This window comes from Myiozetetes cayanensis, unplaced genomic scaffold (assembly GCF_022539395.1).
Source record: "Myiozetetes cayanensis isolate MyiCay16 unplaced genomic scaffold, myiCay2020 scf20-37, whole genome shotgun sequence".
NCBI lineage: Eukaryota > Metazoa > Chordata > Aves > Passeriformes > Tyrannidae > Myiozetetes > Myiozetetes cayanensis.
Window position 1 is genome coordinate 8,457,378 of NW_026087412.1, and position 14,881 is coordinate 8,472,258.

The 14,881-nt window shown below is 43.0% G+C and overlaps 1 protein-coding gene across 2 annotated transcripts in view; it reads right to left on the minus strand.

Annotated features, from left to right (window-relative positions):
- XYLT1 (xylosyltransferase 1) overlaps positions 1–14,881 on the minus strand; it is a 175,188-nt gene that overhangs the window by 125,345 nt on the left and 34,962 nt on the right. The window contains exon 2 of one of the 2 annotated variants that reach the window (XM_050317854.1): positions 3,504–3,542. The exons of the other annotated variant lie outside the window; for it this stretch is intronic. Within the exon in view, the coding sequence (XP_050173811.1) occupies positions 3,504–3,542 (39 nt within the window). The remainder of the gene's footprint in view (positions 1–3,503; positions 3,543–14,881) is intronic. 2 annotated transcript variants of the gene reach the window in all.

The following is a 14,881-nucleotide window of genomic DNA, read 5'->3' on the forward strand; positions in this document are numbered from 1 at the left end:
CTGTGCAAATTAAAAGGGCACTGCTGGGAAATATCACAATTCCCCTAACTTTTTAAGATCACAGCTAGGGAGCATAAGGTTTTGGTGGGTACACTGTTAAAAATATTCATAATTAAAGATAACTGCTTAAGAACACTCTGAAGCTCCATCACGCTTGAATGGACTCAGGGACAATTAGAAACCTGCCTGTTTATGGAAAGGACAAGAACATTGTCTCAAATGAGCATTAAGAAAGCACAGACAACACACTGGACAGCTCAGGAATACTTCTGGGAACAAAAAAACCAAACAAACAGACAAACAAAAAAACACAACAACCCACAGCTGATATCCAGAGAATAGGAGATGTAGTTCAGGCTTATTTAAGCAAGAGGAGGGATGTTTAGTGAGCTCTGGATGGTCTCAAAGCTACAAGGAGACCAATAGTGGTCTCTCTAACCCAGAGACCATAACAAACTCCATTTGTCCAAGGGAAGGAAAAACTAGGCCAAAATTTATCTCTGGGCTAATTTCTGCCAAAGCCATTCCCTTTGGCTCCTGGTATTTCTGTGAAAAAAATGAAGGATGGGAAGTTCGAGAGGGAGACAGCCACAATCTCATTAATGGAGATAACATCTGAAATCAGGAGAAAAGGAGTCACAAAACACAGTCACAGCTGCAATGTACAACCATCTCGACTGCTGAAAACAGTCCTAATTTTCTCTTTGTTTTCTTCATTGCTGAGTATGCTCAGCTTCTCTTTGCATGACAGTGCAGGTAAACACACCTGAACCCTCCAAAAGAATCCTGACAATGTGACCTTATCCAACACCTCAAGGCTGCTCAGGGGTATCTGGTTTTGGTATTAGCATACAGTGAGATTCAGAGATAGGAAATAGCAGCTTTGTTTCAAAGTATTTTTTCCAGTACAGTAAAGACCAAGTTTCTGGGTTTCACCCTAGATGAGTATCATTTGCAACATACTTGGAAAAAAAAATTAACAGGAAGAATAGGAACTATCTGACTGTATCATCTTTTGACACACTGTCCCAAAACACGTGGGGATAAATCAGACTGATCCCCAATATACTCTTTTTTGATTACCACAAGTAATGTGATTTAGCAGGTCTAATTTGAACCAACTACTTCTATGTGCCTCTAAAAGAGGGAAGAATATGAGGGAATTGTGCTAAATGTTTGTTTGTTTTTTCAGAAATTGTCTTTTCCTTTGAAAAATATCAGGTGAGGACACTTCCTTAGCTCTCAAGTCAATGCTTTCTTCTGCTCACTTATACACAAACCAAAATATATCTGTATAAGGGAGTTCAAAGAGATCTGCTGAAGCTGACCAGGTTGGAAGAGTATCCATTCTCTCCTTAGGTCACTTGCAGCCATATCTGCAAAATCTTCAACAGCTGTACAGCTGATTGAAAGACTAGAGAAAGGAGGGGAAATTATATGAAAAATTCATGAGAAGGCCTCCAGAACACAGCATGGGTTTGAAATGTCAACATTCAAAATACCAATCAAACCAAGCCGAGACAGGAAACCAGAGGGCAGTGGAGAAAAACTCTCAAATGAGCTGATTCATCCCAAGATTGTGCAGGAAACCACCAAAGCAGAGAAGTTGCTCACCAGCCTACTCAAAGGAATGCAGTGCAACTCTCTGCTCCCATCTGTCCCCAAAGAAAAAAAGGAAAGGAATAAAGCATGCATGAAACTTCTGCAAAATTGGAGATTCTTTACTAAGTGTAAGAGTTAATATCCTGCTCAAGTCTGAAAAATGTTAAAGCTGCTGATGTTATTTTCTCAAAGTGCTTTTTCACAGCAGAGAAAACAGCAGCTAATACTTGCAGCTAATACTGCTAACTTCTTAGTCAGGATATAAAACAACTTCCACTATTAATGTGAATACTTTTAACCTCTTCAGGTAAAGAGAAATATATTCCTATTAACCAAAGGTGCACCCTGAACTTTGGCTGTGATACCCAGATTTACTTCAGAGAGAGAGAGAGAGAGAGACTGGCTCTTCCCTCTGCTCTCCAGGATACCTTTCTGGTCTCAGCTCCTACATCTGAGGAGCTCCCAGTCAAGGACACTTTGGGACACGAGTGCATTGCCCATAAGAAGCTGGGTTTGGCTCTCCCCATGTATTGCAAGCTCAGAAGTAATCAGCTTTCTATAGGAAGTGGATCCAGAAGTGGATGTGGCTTTCAGTAACACTGAAAGAAATACCAACATTTAAGAGCATACCCTTAATTTCTACCTTTATTATTAATTATTATTAATTAAAACAATGTGTCTATGCCCCCTGACCCCCAAAAATATTAAGGCCTCTGAAAACACAGCAACTTTTGGGGTCACCTGGCAGTCCTGCTGACAGCCTTAGCAAGGAGGTAATGGGTCAGAAGAACAAAGGACATGCAGGTCAGGGAAGATGCAGACTGGCAGGGCAAGGAATTCCTATGCTGGGGCTGAATGCACCACCTCAACATAATGTGCAGTTGATGATCTCATTGTCACTCCCCCTCCTTCAAGCGAGAAGTTCTCTTGCTCATATTCACTTGTGCGTTCTCCCCTAGTACCTTCACTGGCACCAACTCATGTTCTTACACTTTTTTAAGTCAGTAATAAAATAAGTCTTCATTATTACTGTATATCTGTAGTTCTACATCATGCACAGATCAGTATTTTATTATGTACTCTGTGTTTTGATACCATTTTATAATGCCACTGTGTATAACAAACTTCTCGTGATCCTTTCTTGCCAGTTTTGACTCACAAAGGCTTGGCTTCGAAGTGAGGTCCATAAAATAGATGTAGTAGTCTTGTTGAAACAAATAACAAAACAGTCAAAAGCTTTCCCCAGAGAAAGGCCAGCAGAAGACAAAGGTAGAAATATTTATGCAGTCACTAAGGGGCATTGGAAATGTGTTCTGAATAAACACTCATCTTCAGTATGCAAGTACCATTGCCTTTGCTGTCTCCCAAAGATCAGCGAGAATGGAAATCAATGATGCTGCCTTGTTAGAAAACACAAATCAAAGCATCAGTGACTTTGTAAAATCCCTTCTGTCACTTTGACCTTCTAGTGCCAGGCAGCTCCACAGATTCATTACCGTTCATTGTAATGTCTAAAGAAAAAATCAGCAGCACAACAGTATTTGAGAGTAACACACAAGCAGCAGGAATCAGAAAAACAGCTAGGAAATGCAGTATACAAAAAGAAATGAGAATCCCATGAAAGGATGCTCACACTGCCTTAAGGGCTGCATCCTCTCTTCTGATTTATACAAGTCAATTCTGTTGCTGTCCAGCTGTATCTACTGTTTCCTGCTGAGAGCCTGGTTCTCTCCTTGCCCAGTCAGTCATGTCAGGAGCTATGCCTACAGTTCCTACAGCTGCACCTTCTCCAGGGACACCAACAGGGTTAAATATCATATTTATGGAGGGCAACACCAGCCCAGCCCTCTCTTTCAGAATATCTCTTGTAAGAAAGCAGTGGGCTGGGGGGTAGTACTAACCTGAGTCTCCAAGCTGGTGTAGGGACTAGGAGGTTCCATCTACAAAGAGAGCAGACAGAAACAGCCATTACTCTGGAATAGTGGAAAGGGAAGGTGTTCTGAGCTGTTACTGGTCCAAAGTAGTGATATTAAGAACAAAAACACTTGCTCGAACAAGGATGGCAGGATTTTTTTGTGTGTGTTTTCTTTTAACAGTTACCAGTTTTCCAGACATCTGGAAATCACAAAGAAATTACAGATTCTCTACAATATTTGGATGAGCAAAAAAAGTGCAAGTAACAAGAGTATACCAGAGATACATTAGAGAACAGCTCAAGGCCACATGCAGGCTCTTGCATCTTTGATTTAATCCTTTTTTACATTTCTCTCTTAGATTACAACTGACTGGTTTTAGATGAGATTAATACTTGACTGGTGCTCTTGGAATTTCAAGGCATTAGAACCTTTTCAGAAAATTGATCAGGACTTGATGATGAAAGGATTGGCCACATCCCTGGCAAAATTTTTCCTCCCAACAGCTGCAGTTACCTGTGGTTATTTTGTTTTCCACTAAAATTTTATCCTGATAAATGTCTCTCCCCAGCTCTGCTCATTATAATGCAAGTGCACTGTGCACTTTCTGCAGTCTGGCATCTTCCTTGGTGTCAAAGCCTGAACTCTTAACTTAGCTCAGCCAGAGGATTCATAACCTCATTAAAGAGCTTCTAAACACAAAAGCACAAAAACCGTCTATTTAGCCTCTTAATTAAAAGGTTAGAAAGTGATAACATCCCTATAGGAGACTCCATCATTGTTGTTCCAGAATTAGCACTCAAGCAAAATCTTTAAAGAAACATCTTTTAAAGCATAAGGGACATTTAAAACCTCGGTCCTGCTGGTCCAGGACCTCTGCAAGGTCTCGCTTTCTACATCCTATTTAATTGGAAAGCCTAACAGAGTGGAACCAGGTCACTGGTGCTTTCTCTTAAATCCATCACATCTGTCTAAAGTTTTAGTTTAGTAAATTCTTGTCTATCAGATTATCTGGCTCCTGAGATTAATTTTGAGTTTTGAGTCATTCTGATTCTCACTGGCTAAATCACAGAATGGAATGAAAAAATCTGGCTTTCCTCCAAGAAACTATATATTCCTTTTACTTTTAATTATGCCTATAAAGCAGCTTTTTAAAAAATAATCAACATAATTATACTAATGAAGAAACAAGCTATTAACCCAGGAAAAAAAAGTTAAGGAGGAAATTGGCCTTGAAACCTTTTATACACATTTCCTCCACTCAGCAAGTTATGGACCAGGGACCACACTGTGCCCAGGTGAAAAAGTCCATGATTACCTCTGTCCCACTGCTAACTTACAACAGGTTGATGAAAGATTACACTTAACACCAGAGGACCATTATGATACAGATGTAGTAGATATTATTTGACAGCCAGCCAAAAGACTGGAAGGAAACCCAAATAAAAATAAAAAAAATCCCACTATCATGTCATCAGCTAAGCTTGGAGGGGGGAGAATTATCTGAAGGTGAGAGATGAGGTAAGAGGACTCTCATCCTTGGGTGGCCTTATATAAAACAAATGATGGCAGCACTCACAGCATTTCTCTACCAGACTTAGCAGGAATAAACTCATCTGTTTTGCAGCTGGACTCTAAGCAATGCTAGTTTGGTCACAACATTGTCCTGCACTGCCTGCCCCACTCACATTTCTATCATAGCAGGAAGATCACAATACTGGCAGGTGTGTATGTCAGATAGAATACAAAACATGTTTAAATAAAAAAGCAAAATGCTACTGTTACAAAGAACAGCCCAGCTGCACAGGCTCCCCTTTGGGAGATCATCTGGATTTTCTCAGTCGATGCCAATTTGATTGCAGACAAAAGCTTTTTCAACATGTACTGTTCACTTCCAAATGACAATATTTCTATAAGAGGAAGTAGCTACTGTATGTATAAAACATCCTGGAAAGATTAGGGGATTCCTGTAAAAGATAAGTCTTCAGACTATTTAAAAGCCAGGCAAACAAAGTCCAATACTTGCTGAACAGAAATGATTTCTTAAGGTAGTTTCTACTTTCAAAAGCTTTCCAGACTAAAGAAAGTTGTAAATACAAACCATGTTTTGAATGGCATTATTGCACCATTGTGATCATGATGGATCAGCATGGGCCTATCAAGCTACTTTTCTGCTTCACTCACGCAGTTACAGGTACCACACTCAGGACAGCTCTCAGAGCCACAACTGCAAAGAATGCATCCCAAATCTCCTCTTTAAGTAAGGCAATAAGGAAGCTGAGAAGGGTGAAGGAGGGAGGAGATAAACATAGTCAAATTCAGTTTTCAACTACAAAAAACTCCTCCAGCTCATGTGCATGGCCAGATGCATGGTTATGGATGACCTGGTGCACAGGAATAGCCCACATGTGAGAGATGAAGGTACACACTTTTAAGGTACAACCTCTGTGCTTTGCCCAACCTACCTGCTCTCGTTGATTAACTGCTAATGAAAGGTCTGAGTCAGAGAGCAAAGTTATCACTCGTCCTCGTCTACACGGAAATGCTTAGGAACAAAGAGCAGAACAAGTGGCACCATTCTGAGCCAAGTTTTGCTTGGTCTGTATATGTTCCACTTAAGTTCTACCAGTTTTCAGCAGTCTGACACAAGAGCTGTGATACTTAAACTCCAGGGATGTCAGCAATCATCCCATCTGAAACTTCAGACTGCCATTTTTCAAGTGCTATGAATCATTAATCTCCAGTGCTTGTGATCAAATGAGATCTGTAGTGGAACTGGAGTGTGAACAGTATGACAGTGCTGCATTAACAGCACGACACATTAATTACCTTTAAAGATTGATCAGGATAAGACTGTTTACTGCTGAAAGGTGACACTGACAACGGTGCCCTCACCCCAGAACCTCAGCATCACATTGCAGCAGTTTTTCCACCTCTTGTGCAGCTGGACCCTGAGACACCCAGGGGAACCAAAACAGCTTGAGAAGTTCTTTTTTAGTTTTATTTATTTGTTTTGTGTCGCTTTACAACTGAATCAGTTCTTTCACTCAGCTCACGACATAGGGTAAAGAGAGCTGTGCTGGCACAGCAGAGAGGTGGCCAGCAAAGCCAGGAGGGGGAGGATATGAAGGAAGAACCAGCAGTTAGGAACAGGGTAAGAAGGCAAGTAGCAGTAACAAATGCCAGCATCACCACCAAATACTTGTTCCCACGAAACCACAGTTTCAGACAACAACACAAAACATTCCCCTAAAAGTGACATTTTACACGTCCTCTCCAATTGCTCTGTTGCCTGCAAGGCAGGACCACATAACAGCAGCTCCCTGTGTGGGCAGGGCTGTTTGTACAATTTGCAGTTGAGGGTTACAGCTATCCCAGGGCATTGTGGCTTCGTCTCTTCTGCTGACTCATTTTATGACTCAGGGGGTTGTTAGCCTGCCAGCCTGTGGTTTTTATCCTACACTCAAATTTGGCTCTAAACCTGTGTATATTCACAGAAACAAAAAATCCCCAAACAAAACCAACAGGACTGGAAAGGACTGCCTGGACTGCCACTTCCCCATCTTTCTGCCATCTCTCCACTAGAGAGAGGGAACACAAGTCAGGTAACTTCCCATGCTTGGTAAGGACAGAGGTGGCACAAGTGCCCTGGAGCAGCACCGGGGCACCAACACACAGAGTTCCCCTTCAGACATGTCCCTGCAACAAAACCCAGCATCCTATTGCAGGAAGTGTTCAGTAACCTTAATGGTAACCCTCAGACACAGGTCACACTAACAGCCACCTCTACACCACCAGCTATCTCACACATGCTGAGTTATGTGGGGAAGAGAGAGTGACTTCCTGGCAGTGCTCCTGCGAGCTGGGTGAGCCTGGGCAGGAGCTGCTGGGCAGGGGACAGGAAGCTCTGAAGTTGATCAAAAAATGCTCTTGCAGATCTGATTTTTATCACCCTGGCCACCACCAGAAGCTGCACAAATGTCTGCGAAGGGTGAGCATTTCCAGGGTGGTCTGCCTGGCACTAGGTCAATTTTTGTAGCTGTGTCTTAGGATAACTTCAAAGGCTCTATAATAATGTTTGCACAACGAGAAGATAGAAAGGGCTTGCTAATACTAATGTATCCAAGTGCCTCACTGGAACTGCTCTGCAAAGGATCCTTTCAAGAAAAGACACCAATTCCATAGACATATCAGCTTGTCATGACAGGCCACGTAAATAATAATTTTATTATTTCTGCTGGCCATCTTAACACACATCCAGGAGGGTCTAGTACACAGGTGTAAAAGCTGTTATTTCACTTTTTCCTCCTTCATAAGGTAGCTAGAAGAAAGGAAAAGTATTATAGAGAATCTTTCCTACGATGCATTAAGAACAATTATTCAATGAAAGACTGATCTTAAAATGTCAAGACCAGAAATGAGCACATTTGAACCACTTTTTCCCCTGACTAACACTGTTCAAATGAATAGTGGTTCTCAGGAAGAAATTACTGTGCTATCAATACACCAATTTTTCCACCACTTAGTACAGCTGCAATGGTCTGGAAACAAACATTTAGTGAAGACAGGATTCCAGCCTGTGCAGCCAGCTCTAGGCAAGCGGTGTCAGAGGCCAAGCCCAAAGCACATATAACTTCACCTTACACAAACTAACGGTGCAGAAAAGGAGCAGCCAGCCTGTCTGCTCTGAAAGCCACATACCTGAATTTTCACATCACACAGAGACACAGACACTTATCTTGTCCCCTGAAGAGGCAGACGGGAGCAGAGGGCAGATGGAGCATGCGTGCAATGACAAAGGCATCCAAGGAGCAGGAACATCGGAGGATGTAGAGCACGAAGCAACACACCAGGACAAGCAGCAGGGCCAGGCTGAGCCCTGCTTGCTGGCTCCCTTCCTGCCTCTGCAAGGACTTGTGCCACCCAGTAACCCAGGACAGCACAGTTCCACTGCTGGTTGTGCAGTGTTGGGGCAGGACAGCAGCTGCTTCCCCTCTGCCTGACAGCCACGTCCTGCTGTGTCCACACAGACCCCAGCGCAGTCTCAGCCCTGCTCTCAGTCCTGTGCGTGGCATGGACAGACACTGAAGCCCCAGGAGAGGGGAGAACTCACACAGTGAAGCCAGGATGCAGACACCTTCCAGGGGCTCCTCTCTGAACTAGTGCCAGTGACAAGATGTGCCCACGATGGAGGTGGAGCAGCCCCGCTCAAATGTGCTGGGTGGTCCTGCAGCTCCTGCCAGTTCTCAGGATGCCAGAATGTGCAGAGGCTGCTCCAAACCACTGAGCTGCAATTAGTGCCCTCACTTCTAATAGGCTCACTGGTACACAGCTTAACAAACCTGTTCCTCAGTAGCAACATGAGCCCATGTGGCCTCTGCCAGCCCTTAATTTTGACAAATGAAGTGTTTGTGCGGCCAAATTGCAGAACTGATCCTAACCAAAACCCAACCACTGGGGGAAAATATATTTACACAAGATCATTTCCTCATCTGGTTTGCTGAGAAGCTAAAATGGGATGGCATCTTAAGCCAGGACATCCAGTAAAATTTAAGTCACAGAATTTTATGATCAGGTTCATAAAACTACTATCTTGGTCGACACCCTTAAGCATACAATACAGGCTCTAGACAATCAAAACACTCCCTAACATACACTGCTACCTCACCAGCTGTCCTCCCTTGACTATCCCTTCTGAAGATTTCACAGCCATCCACTGCAGCACTCAGTAGTGAGTCACCATGTTTCTGAGGTGGCAACTATTTCACAGTTTTCCTGCTGCTACTCTGCATGCTTTGAGCTATTCTCACCGTCCTTACCTGCAGCACACCTAGGAGAGTGTCTCAGGTAAAAAGTATTAGGAAGAAGCAAGAATGTATATATCAATGTATATAAATACATCCTTTATCCTGTAATCCTTTAGAAAAAGAAGACATTGATCAAATAAGGCTGGAGTGCAGGTGGGAAGAAAAAAAATATTGAAATACACCTAATATAAAGAGGAAAGGAGCACATGCAGCAAAGATATGAAAAATATGAATTCTGCAGAGATACCATTTCCAATACAAAAATTCAAGACAAAATAGCAAAATCTGAGATTGAGAGCCCCCCCAAATATTTACAGCTTTTGTCCCCAGTCCATTTTCAAGTGCGTTGGGAGCTCTGTGTGGATTACAGAGGGATCAAGAGAACCCAAGTTACTGAGAACAAAAATAGTACACCTCTGAATAACTTCAGCAGCACCTACTTGAGTGTGGCAAGGAGGGCAAGCTCTCTGCCATACTAGGAAAGTTCTTCCACGTGAAAGAAAAGGCGTTGGAAAGCATTTGGAAATTAAGCCTGGGATAACAGTACTGGAAATGTGAAGAGGCCTGAGCTGCCAGATCATTTCTACTCCACCACAGCACAGGCTGTACAAAAAGATGGCACTTTAAGTTTTCTTAACTTGAAACAACTCAGCAAGACTTAGATTTTTCATCTATGCACAGCTACTTAGTCTTTGACTACCTTGATATAGTTTGGTCAGGTACATATCAACCAGTAGAACAAAAAGGTCAGGTCAAAAAGCTGACGTGCCCAAGGTCTCCTGCACACCGACTGGATATTTCACCACCAGAAGCAACTGCAGTCTCTCTAGCAGCTCATGGCTTTGGCAAAAACTGCTCTAATCCTTGGCTAGTAGAATAAATCAGTGTAGCTCCTTCAAAGCCAAAAAGCTGAGGGTCTGCCTAGGACTTCAGCACAGCACATGTGTCTTCTCCCAAATGAACAATCGCATGCTTATCCAGCAGTTGAAGAACAGCTCAGTTAAATCTAAGCTTTTCCACAAAGATAAATCTGTTTTCTTGTCTGCAGGAGCTTTACAGAGGACTACAGCAATTTATAGAACCTGAACTACAGCAAGACCTACTATTCCTTAGCAAGCAATAACAGTCAGTGCCCAGAGTCCAGAAATAGCCCTGAACTCCCAAATACCTTCCTAAAAACCACTACCCAAAATAAATCCATACCATCTTACCAAACATTTAAGCCCCAAACTGAATCTTCTGTTATTAAATACTGTTCCAGTCAAAAATTAAGCTGGAACTATCCCTCTCTTTCGTAGGTTTTACCACCTGAAAAGTATCTTTTGTTACCAGCTCAACACAGACCCCTGAATTCAGCCAGGGCCGTAAACTCAACCCAAAACAGCAGATGCAGAGAGCAGCAGGGAGCTTTCCAGATGTCTGTAAAATATGTCTGACCACAGAGATGCTGCTGTCCAAGTACTGCTTTGACATTTTGAATAAGTTGGCTCCCCAGGCCAGACACCCTGTCTCACAAGTACAATCGAAAGACAGTTAATGTTTTAACTTATTAACGCCAGGCAGACTTATCTTTCAGCCTTGACACCTTACTACAGTACAGATGCTCTGACACCACTTTCCGAATCTGTGCTTAAGAATGATGATCTGACTGACTCAGAGCAAGGGTCAACTGTCCTTCTTTCCTTAATAATTTATGAAGAGCTGGCAGGAGCAACGGCTTTGCTGCATTGCTCAGTTGTCCCAACAAACTGCACAGTTTGTTGCAGGTAGTGAATTAATTTCAGCATGAAATCCAAATGTGTAAAAAGACAAGGAATGTTAATCTAATGGATGAATATAATTGGGCTGTTTAGAGGTAGCAAAGTGTACTGGATGATACTGAAAAAGATCTTCTCCTCCCATGCCCCACCTCACCTCTGAAAACTCCACAACTCCTCTCTGCTGTGAACTGCAGTTTCATGCCCACTTCTTCCCCCAGCAGATGCTGTTATGGAAGCCTCCGAGAGGGCACCCCAAGAGGTACAGCCTGGGTATGATTTTGAGTATAATTACACTATGGATGTGGATTATTTGTAGTTCCAGAGATGGAAGGGCAAAAGAGAAAAATTATACATGAGCTTACGCAACACTTTAATAGAGCTAGAGGAGTCTATAGAGGAAACAAGTGTCTTAAAAAGCCACATAAAAAAAGCACATGGAAGGAGACATTAATTCAGTTCAGTGTATAAGCACTGCATTTAAAGGAAAAAAATGTCCTGGCTGACAACTGCTCCAGTCATCATCTGTGACGAGAACAATCTGCTTGAATATTACATGAAACAGGACACGGTATAAAAAAAATCAGCAGGAAGGCTGTGACTGAATTCAAAGATCAGGCTTATTTAAAAGTTTCCAGGCAAGTAAGTTACCACAAGAAAGGAACACGTTCAAAAGTTCAAGGAACAGCTCAAGAGAACAGACTCCAGGCACAGCCAGCTTCAAAGCTGAGTCAGGCACTGCTACGGTGCGAACACAAGTCAGCCAGTCGGCACAAGGGCTGTGAGTTTCACTTGTAGCTATCACAGGTAATCGAGCTGGAAATCTGTATCAAAGCACCCAGAAAAGAGAGAGATACGGTGGTGGGCCAGCTTAAGTGGTGTTGGCATAACCCCAGCAACAGTAACAACAAAAAGCGAAGCATATTTTCACCAGATTTTGCACTGCACACAGGAAAAGACACCCACGCTGTCCCCGCTCTCAAGGCAGAGCAAAGCACGGCTGTGGAGTCATCCAAGAGCAGCAGCTTCAGCTCTTCGCCATCCTGAACCCTTCTGCAACCACCCAGGGCCCTTCCCGAGAGGGGCATGGCCTGGCACAGAGCCAGGGTCATGCCCTGAGCCCTTCCATCCCCCTGTTCCCAGGGATGGAAAGATCCCGCAGGATCTTTCAAAAGAATAAACTGAGGACACCAAGAGGCTGGGAACACAGCCCTAGGTCTTTTAAGAGGGAAAGGGAAGAGAAAAGAAAAAAAAGAAAAAGATAAGGATAAGTCAGCTTTGTTAAGGAAATCCAGCTAAAAATCTTGAGGGTAATAGAAAGAGAAGCAGCCTGTATAGCTTTATACAGAAAAAAGCCTGCCAGACAAATTTAATTGCTTTATTTGTTCTTTGATAGAGTTACAGAGAGAGTGGATTAAAGGAACACAGTGGAGGTCATATTTTCTGGATTTTAGGACAGCATCTGTGTCTCACGAAATCCTAATTGAAAAATTAATTCAAAAAGACTGGGGAAGGGGCAAGCACGGCACTGGAATTGAGAACTGGCTGCAGGACTGTAAACAAATGATAATGATAAACGGCACTGTATTGAGCTGAGGGGAGGTCATATTGAACAAACTCATTAATGACCTGGAACAAGGATTAAAGAGCACGCCACGACATCTGATGATTGCATTAAAGCTAGATCGTGTCTGACGGGTGCAAGCCTGCCGTAAGGTGAAGAGGACATGTCCAGCATCAGGACACTGCCCCCAGATCCTTGGCAGGCAGATCAGACACACTCCAGCCACAGCCGCCCATCATCCATCCCCCTCATCCAAACACAGCCTCACACAGCGCACAACATCTCCTCCGTGCCACTGCCCACTCCAGAAAATAAACAACTTTCCCTTTCCCCGGAGTCAAACAAGACGTGTGGCAGCAATGCAGCCCTTGGCAGGTGTCAGGTGTGCAGGAGTCCACTGACAGGAACAAGGCTGAGACCTCCTGCTCAAACGCAGCCAGGAAAAAAAGAATTTTAAAAAATCCCACTGCTACAAATAACACAGTGCCCTGAAATCCACCTAGATGTGTTTTCCTCATTTCCCCGGTATAGTTTCAAAAATTGTGGCTTTATGGATTAAAGTCCTTGATGAATCAATTTAGGACTGGACACTTCCTCTGCATAAACTAACTACATTCCAATCTTTACGAGAGGGGAGGAGGAAAGAAAACAAAACAAACCAAAAACAAACAAATGAACCAACACCACAACAAAAACAAAACTCAAAACCAACCAAACAAAACCCAACAACAAAAACAAGCAAACAAAACCCACCAAACAAGCAACAGTTTGAAAAATTTTGAATTATTTTTTTCAACAAGGAATTTGGTAACACTGATCTTTAAAGGATGAAATAAATAATTTATTCTTTAAGTACACCTGCTGATTTTCAGCTTTGGAAGTACTGAGGGTTTAACACTAGTCGCTGAGTTTAATCATTAAGCTACAATAAAAGATAAAGAATATGCAGGTAGAACAGCAATTTTGGCTCCCTTCTGTAGTTTTCATGCCAGAACTAAAAGATATTTTTCCCAAATAACAGAACCTATCCATCATTTTTATTATCAGCCTGGATGCAGATCCAAGTTTCATCACTTGTTAAGTTGGAAAAACTCTCATTAGCATCTGTGTGTGCAGAGAGCCCATAAGAACACCTCATTAACTCATTAAAGAGGATTCTCACAGAGATTAGCTTCGTCAATCCTTCATTTAGCTACCAATCCATTCATGTGATGCCATTAAGCCCCTCATAAACAGCCAAGTACTTAGTAATACACTGTAGGAGCTTGCCTTTGTATTGCTGTACTGGTGTACACTGCCACTGTATTTATGCTGCCTCAGTAGGAAAATTACTGCAGCCCCAAACGGTAGTTTATTTCCGATAGGACCAACTGACACCGACATGGGTGTACTAAAATTGGACATGCTCTTTATTAATTCCCGATCCCGGTGATTTTAAAGCATTCTTAAACAAACCTTGCTCTACATCACCCATTTAAATGATATGGCAAGAAAAGGGTTACAGTAACATGCAGTGCAAAGCAAAGGCACTGCTGCTCACTGCCGGAATGGGGAAGCAGTCAGTGAGGAATCTCTCATACCCATCCTTAATTTCCAGGTTTTCATTCTCCTCCTTCCACCCCAACCCTTCTTCTGTGCACCACTGCTGTCAGACCATCTCCAGTCTAGTTTCAATAAGCCATCTCTTCATCCACAGCACATCTGCCTCTGCCAGGAGACGCTCCCTCTCTCTTTGGGAACAGGTTTCCAGCACTGATTTGGCTCACTACAGTTAAGATGACATCAGAAAGGCAAAATCTGCCACTGCAACATATCAGACAGGTATTCTGTGTTGGCAGACAGCAGTTGTCATCCAGATGGCCCTACAGCAGCTCCATTCTGCACTGGCCTTCAGATGCCACGGTGACAATTGCTCAAGTGATATGAGTCTCCCAATTCCTGCAGAAGTATCTCTACTCCCGTCACTGCAGTCTGTACTGCTCCCCCAACTGCAGTTCACTTAGTACCATCCCACCAAGGCTGCAAACAGTTCAGCTCAGACCTAGCAGCTGCTCTGTTGCATCCGATCCACTTTGGAAAACATAAAATCATCTCTGCTACTGGAGGATAAACAAGGCATCTTGCTGGATGTGCAGGGGAGGAGAGCCTACTGTCCCCAGCTGAGCTGCCTGCCTGATCCCAGGCAGTTGGCCTCGAACTGAAGCTGTGCAGTAAGTGGCTTTCCATATTTCAGGAAGT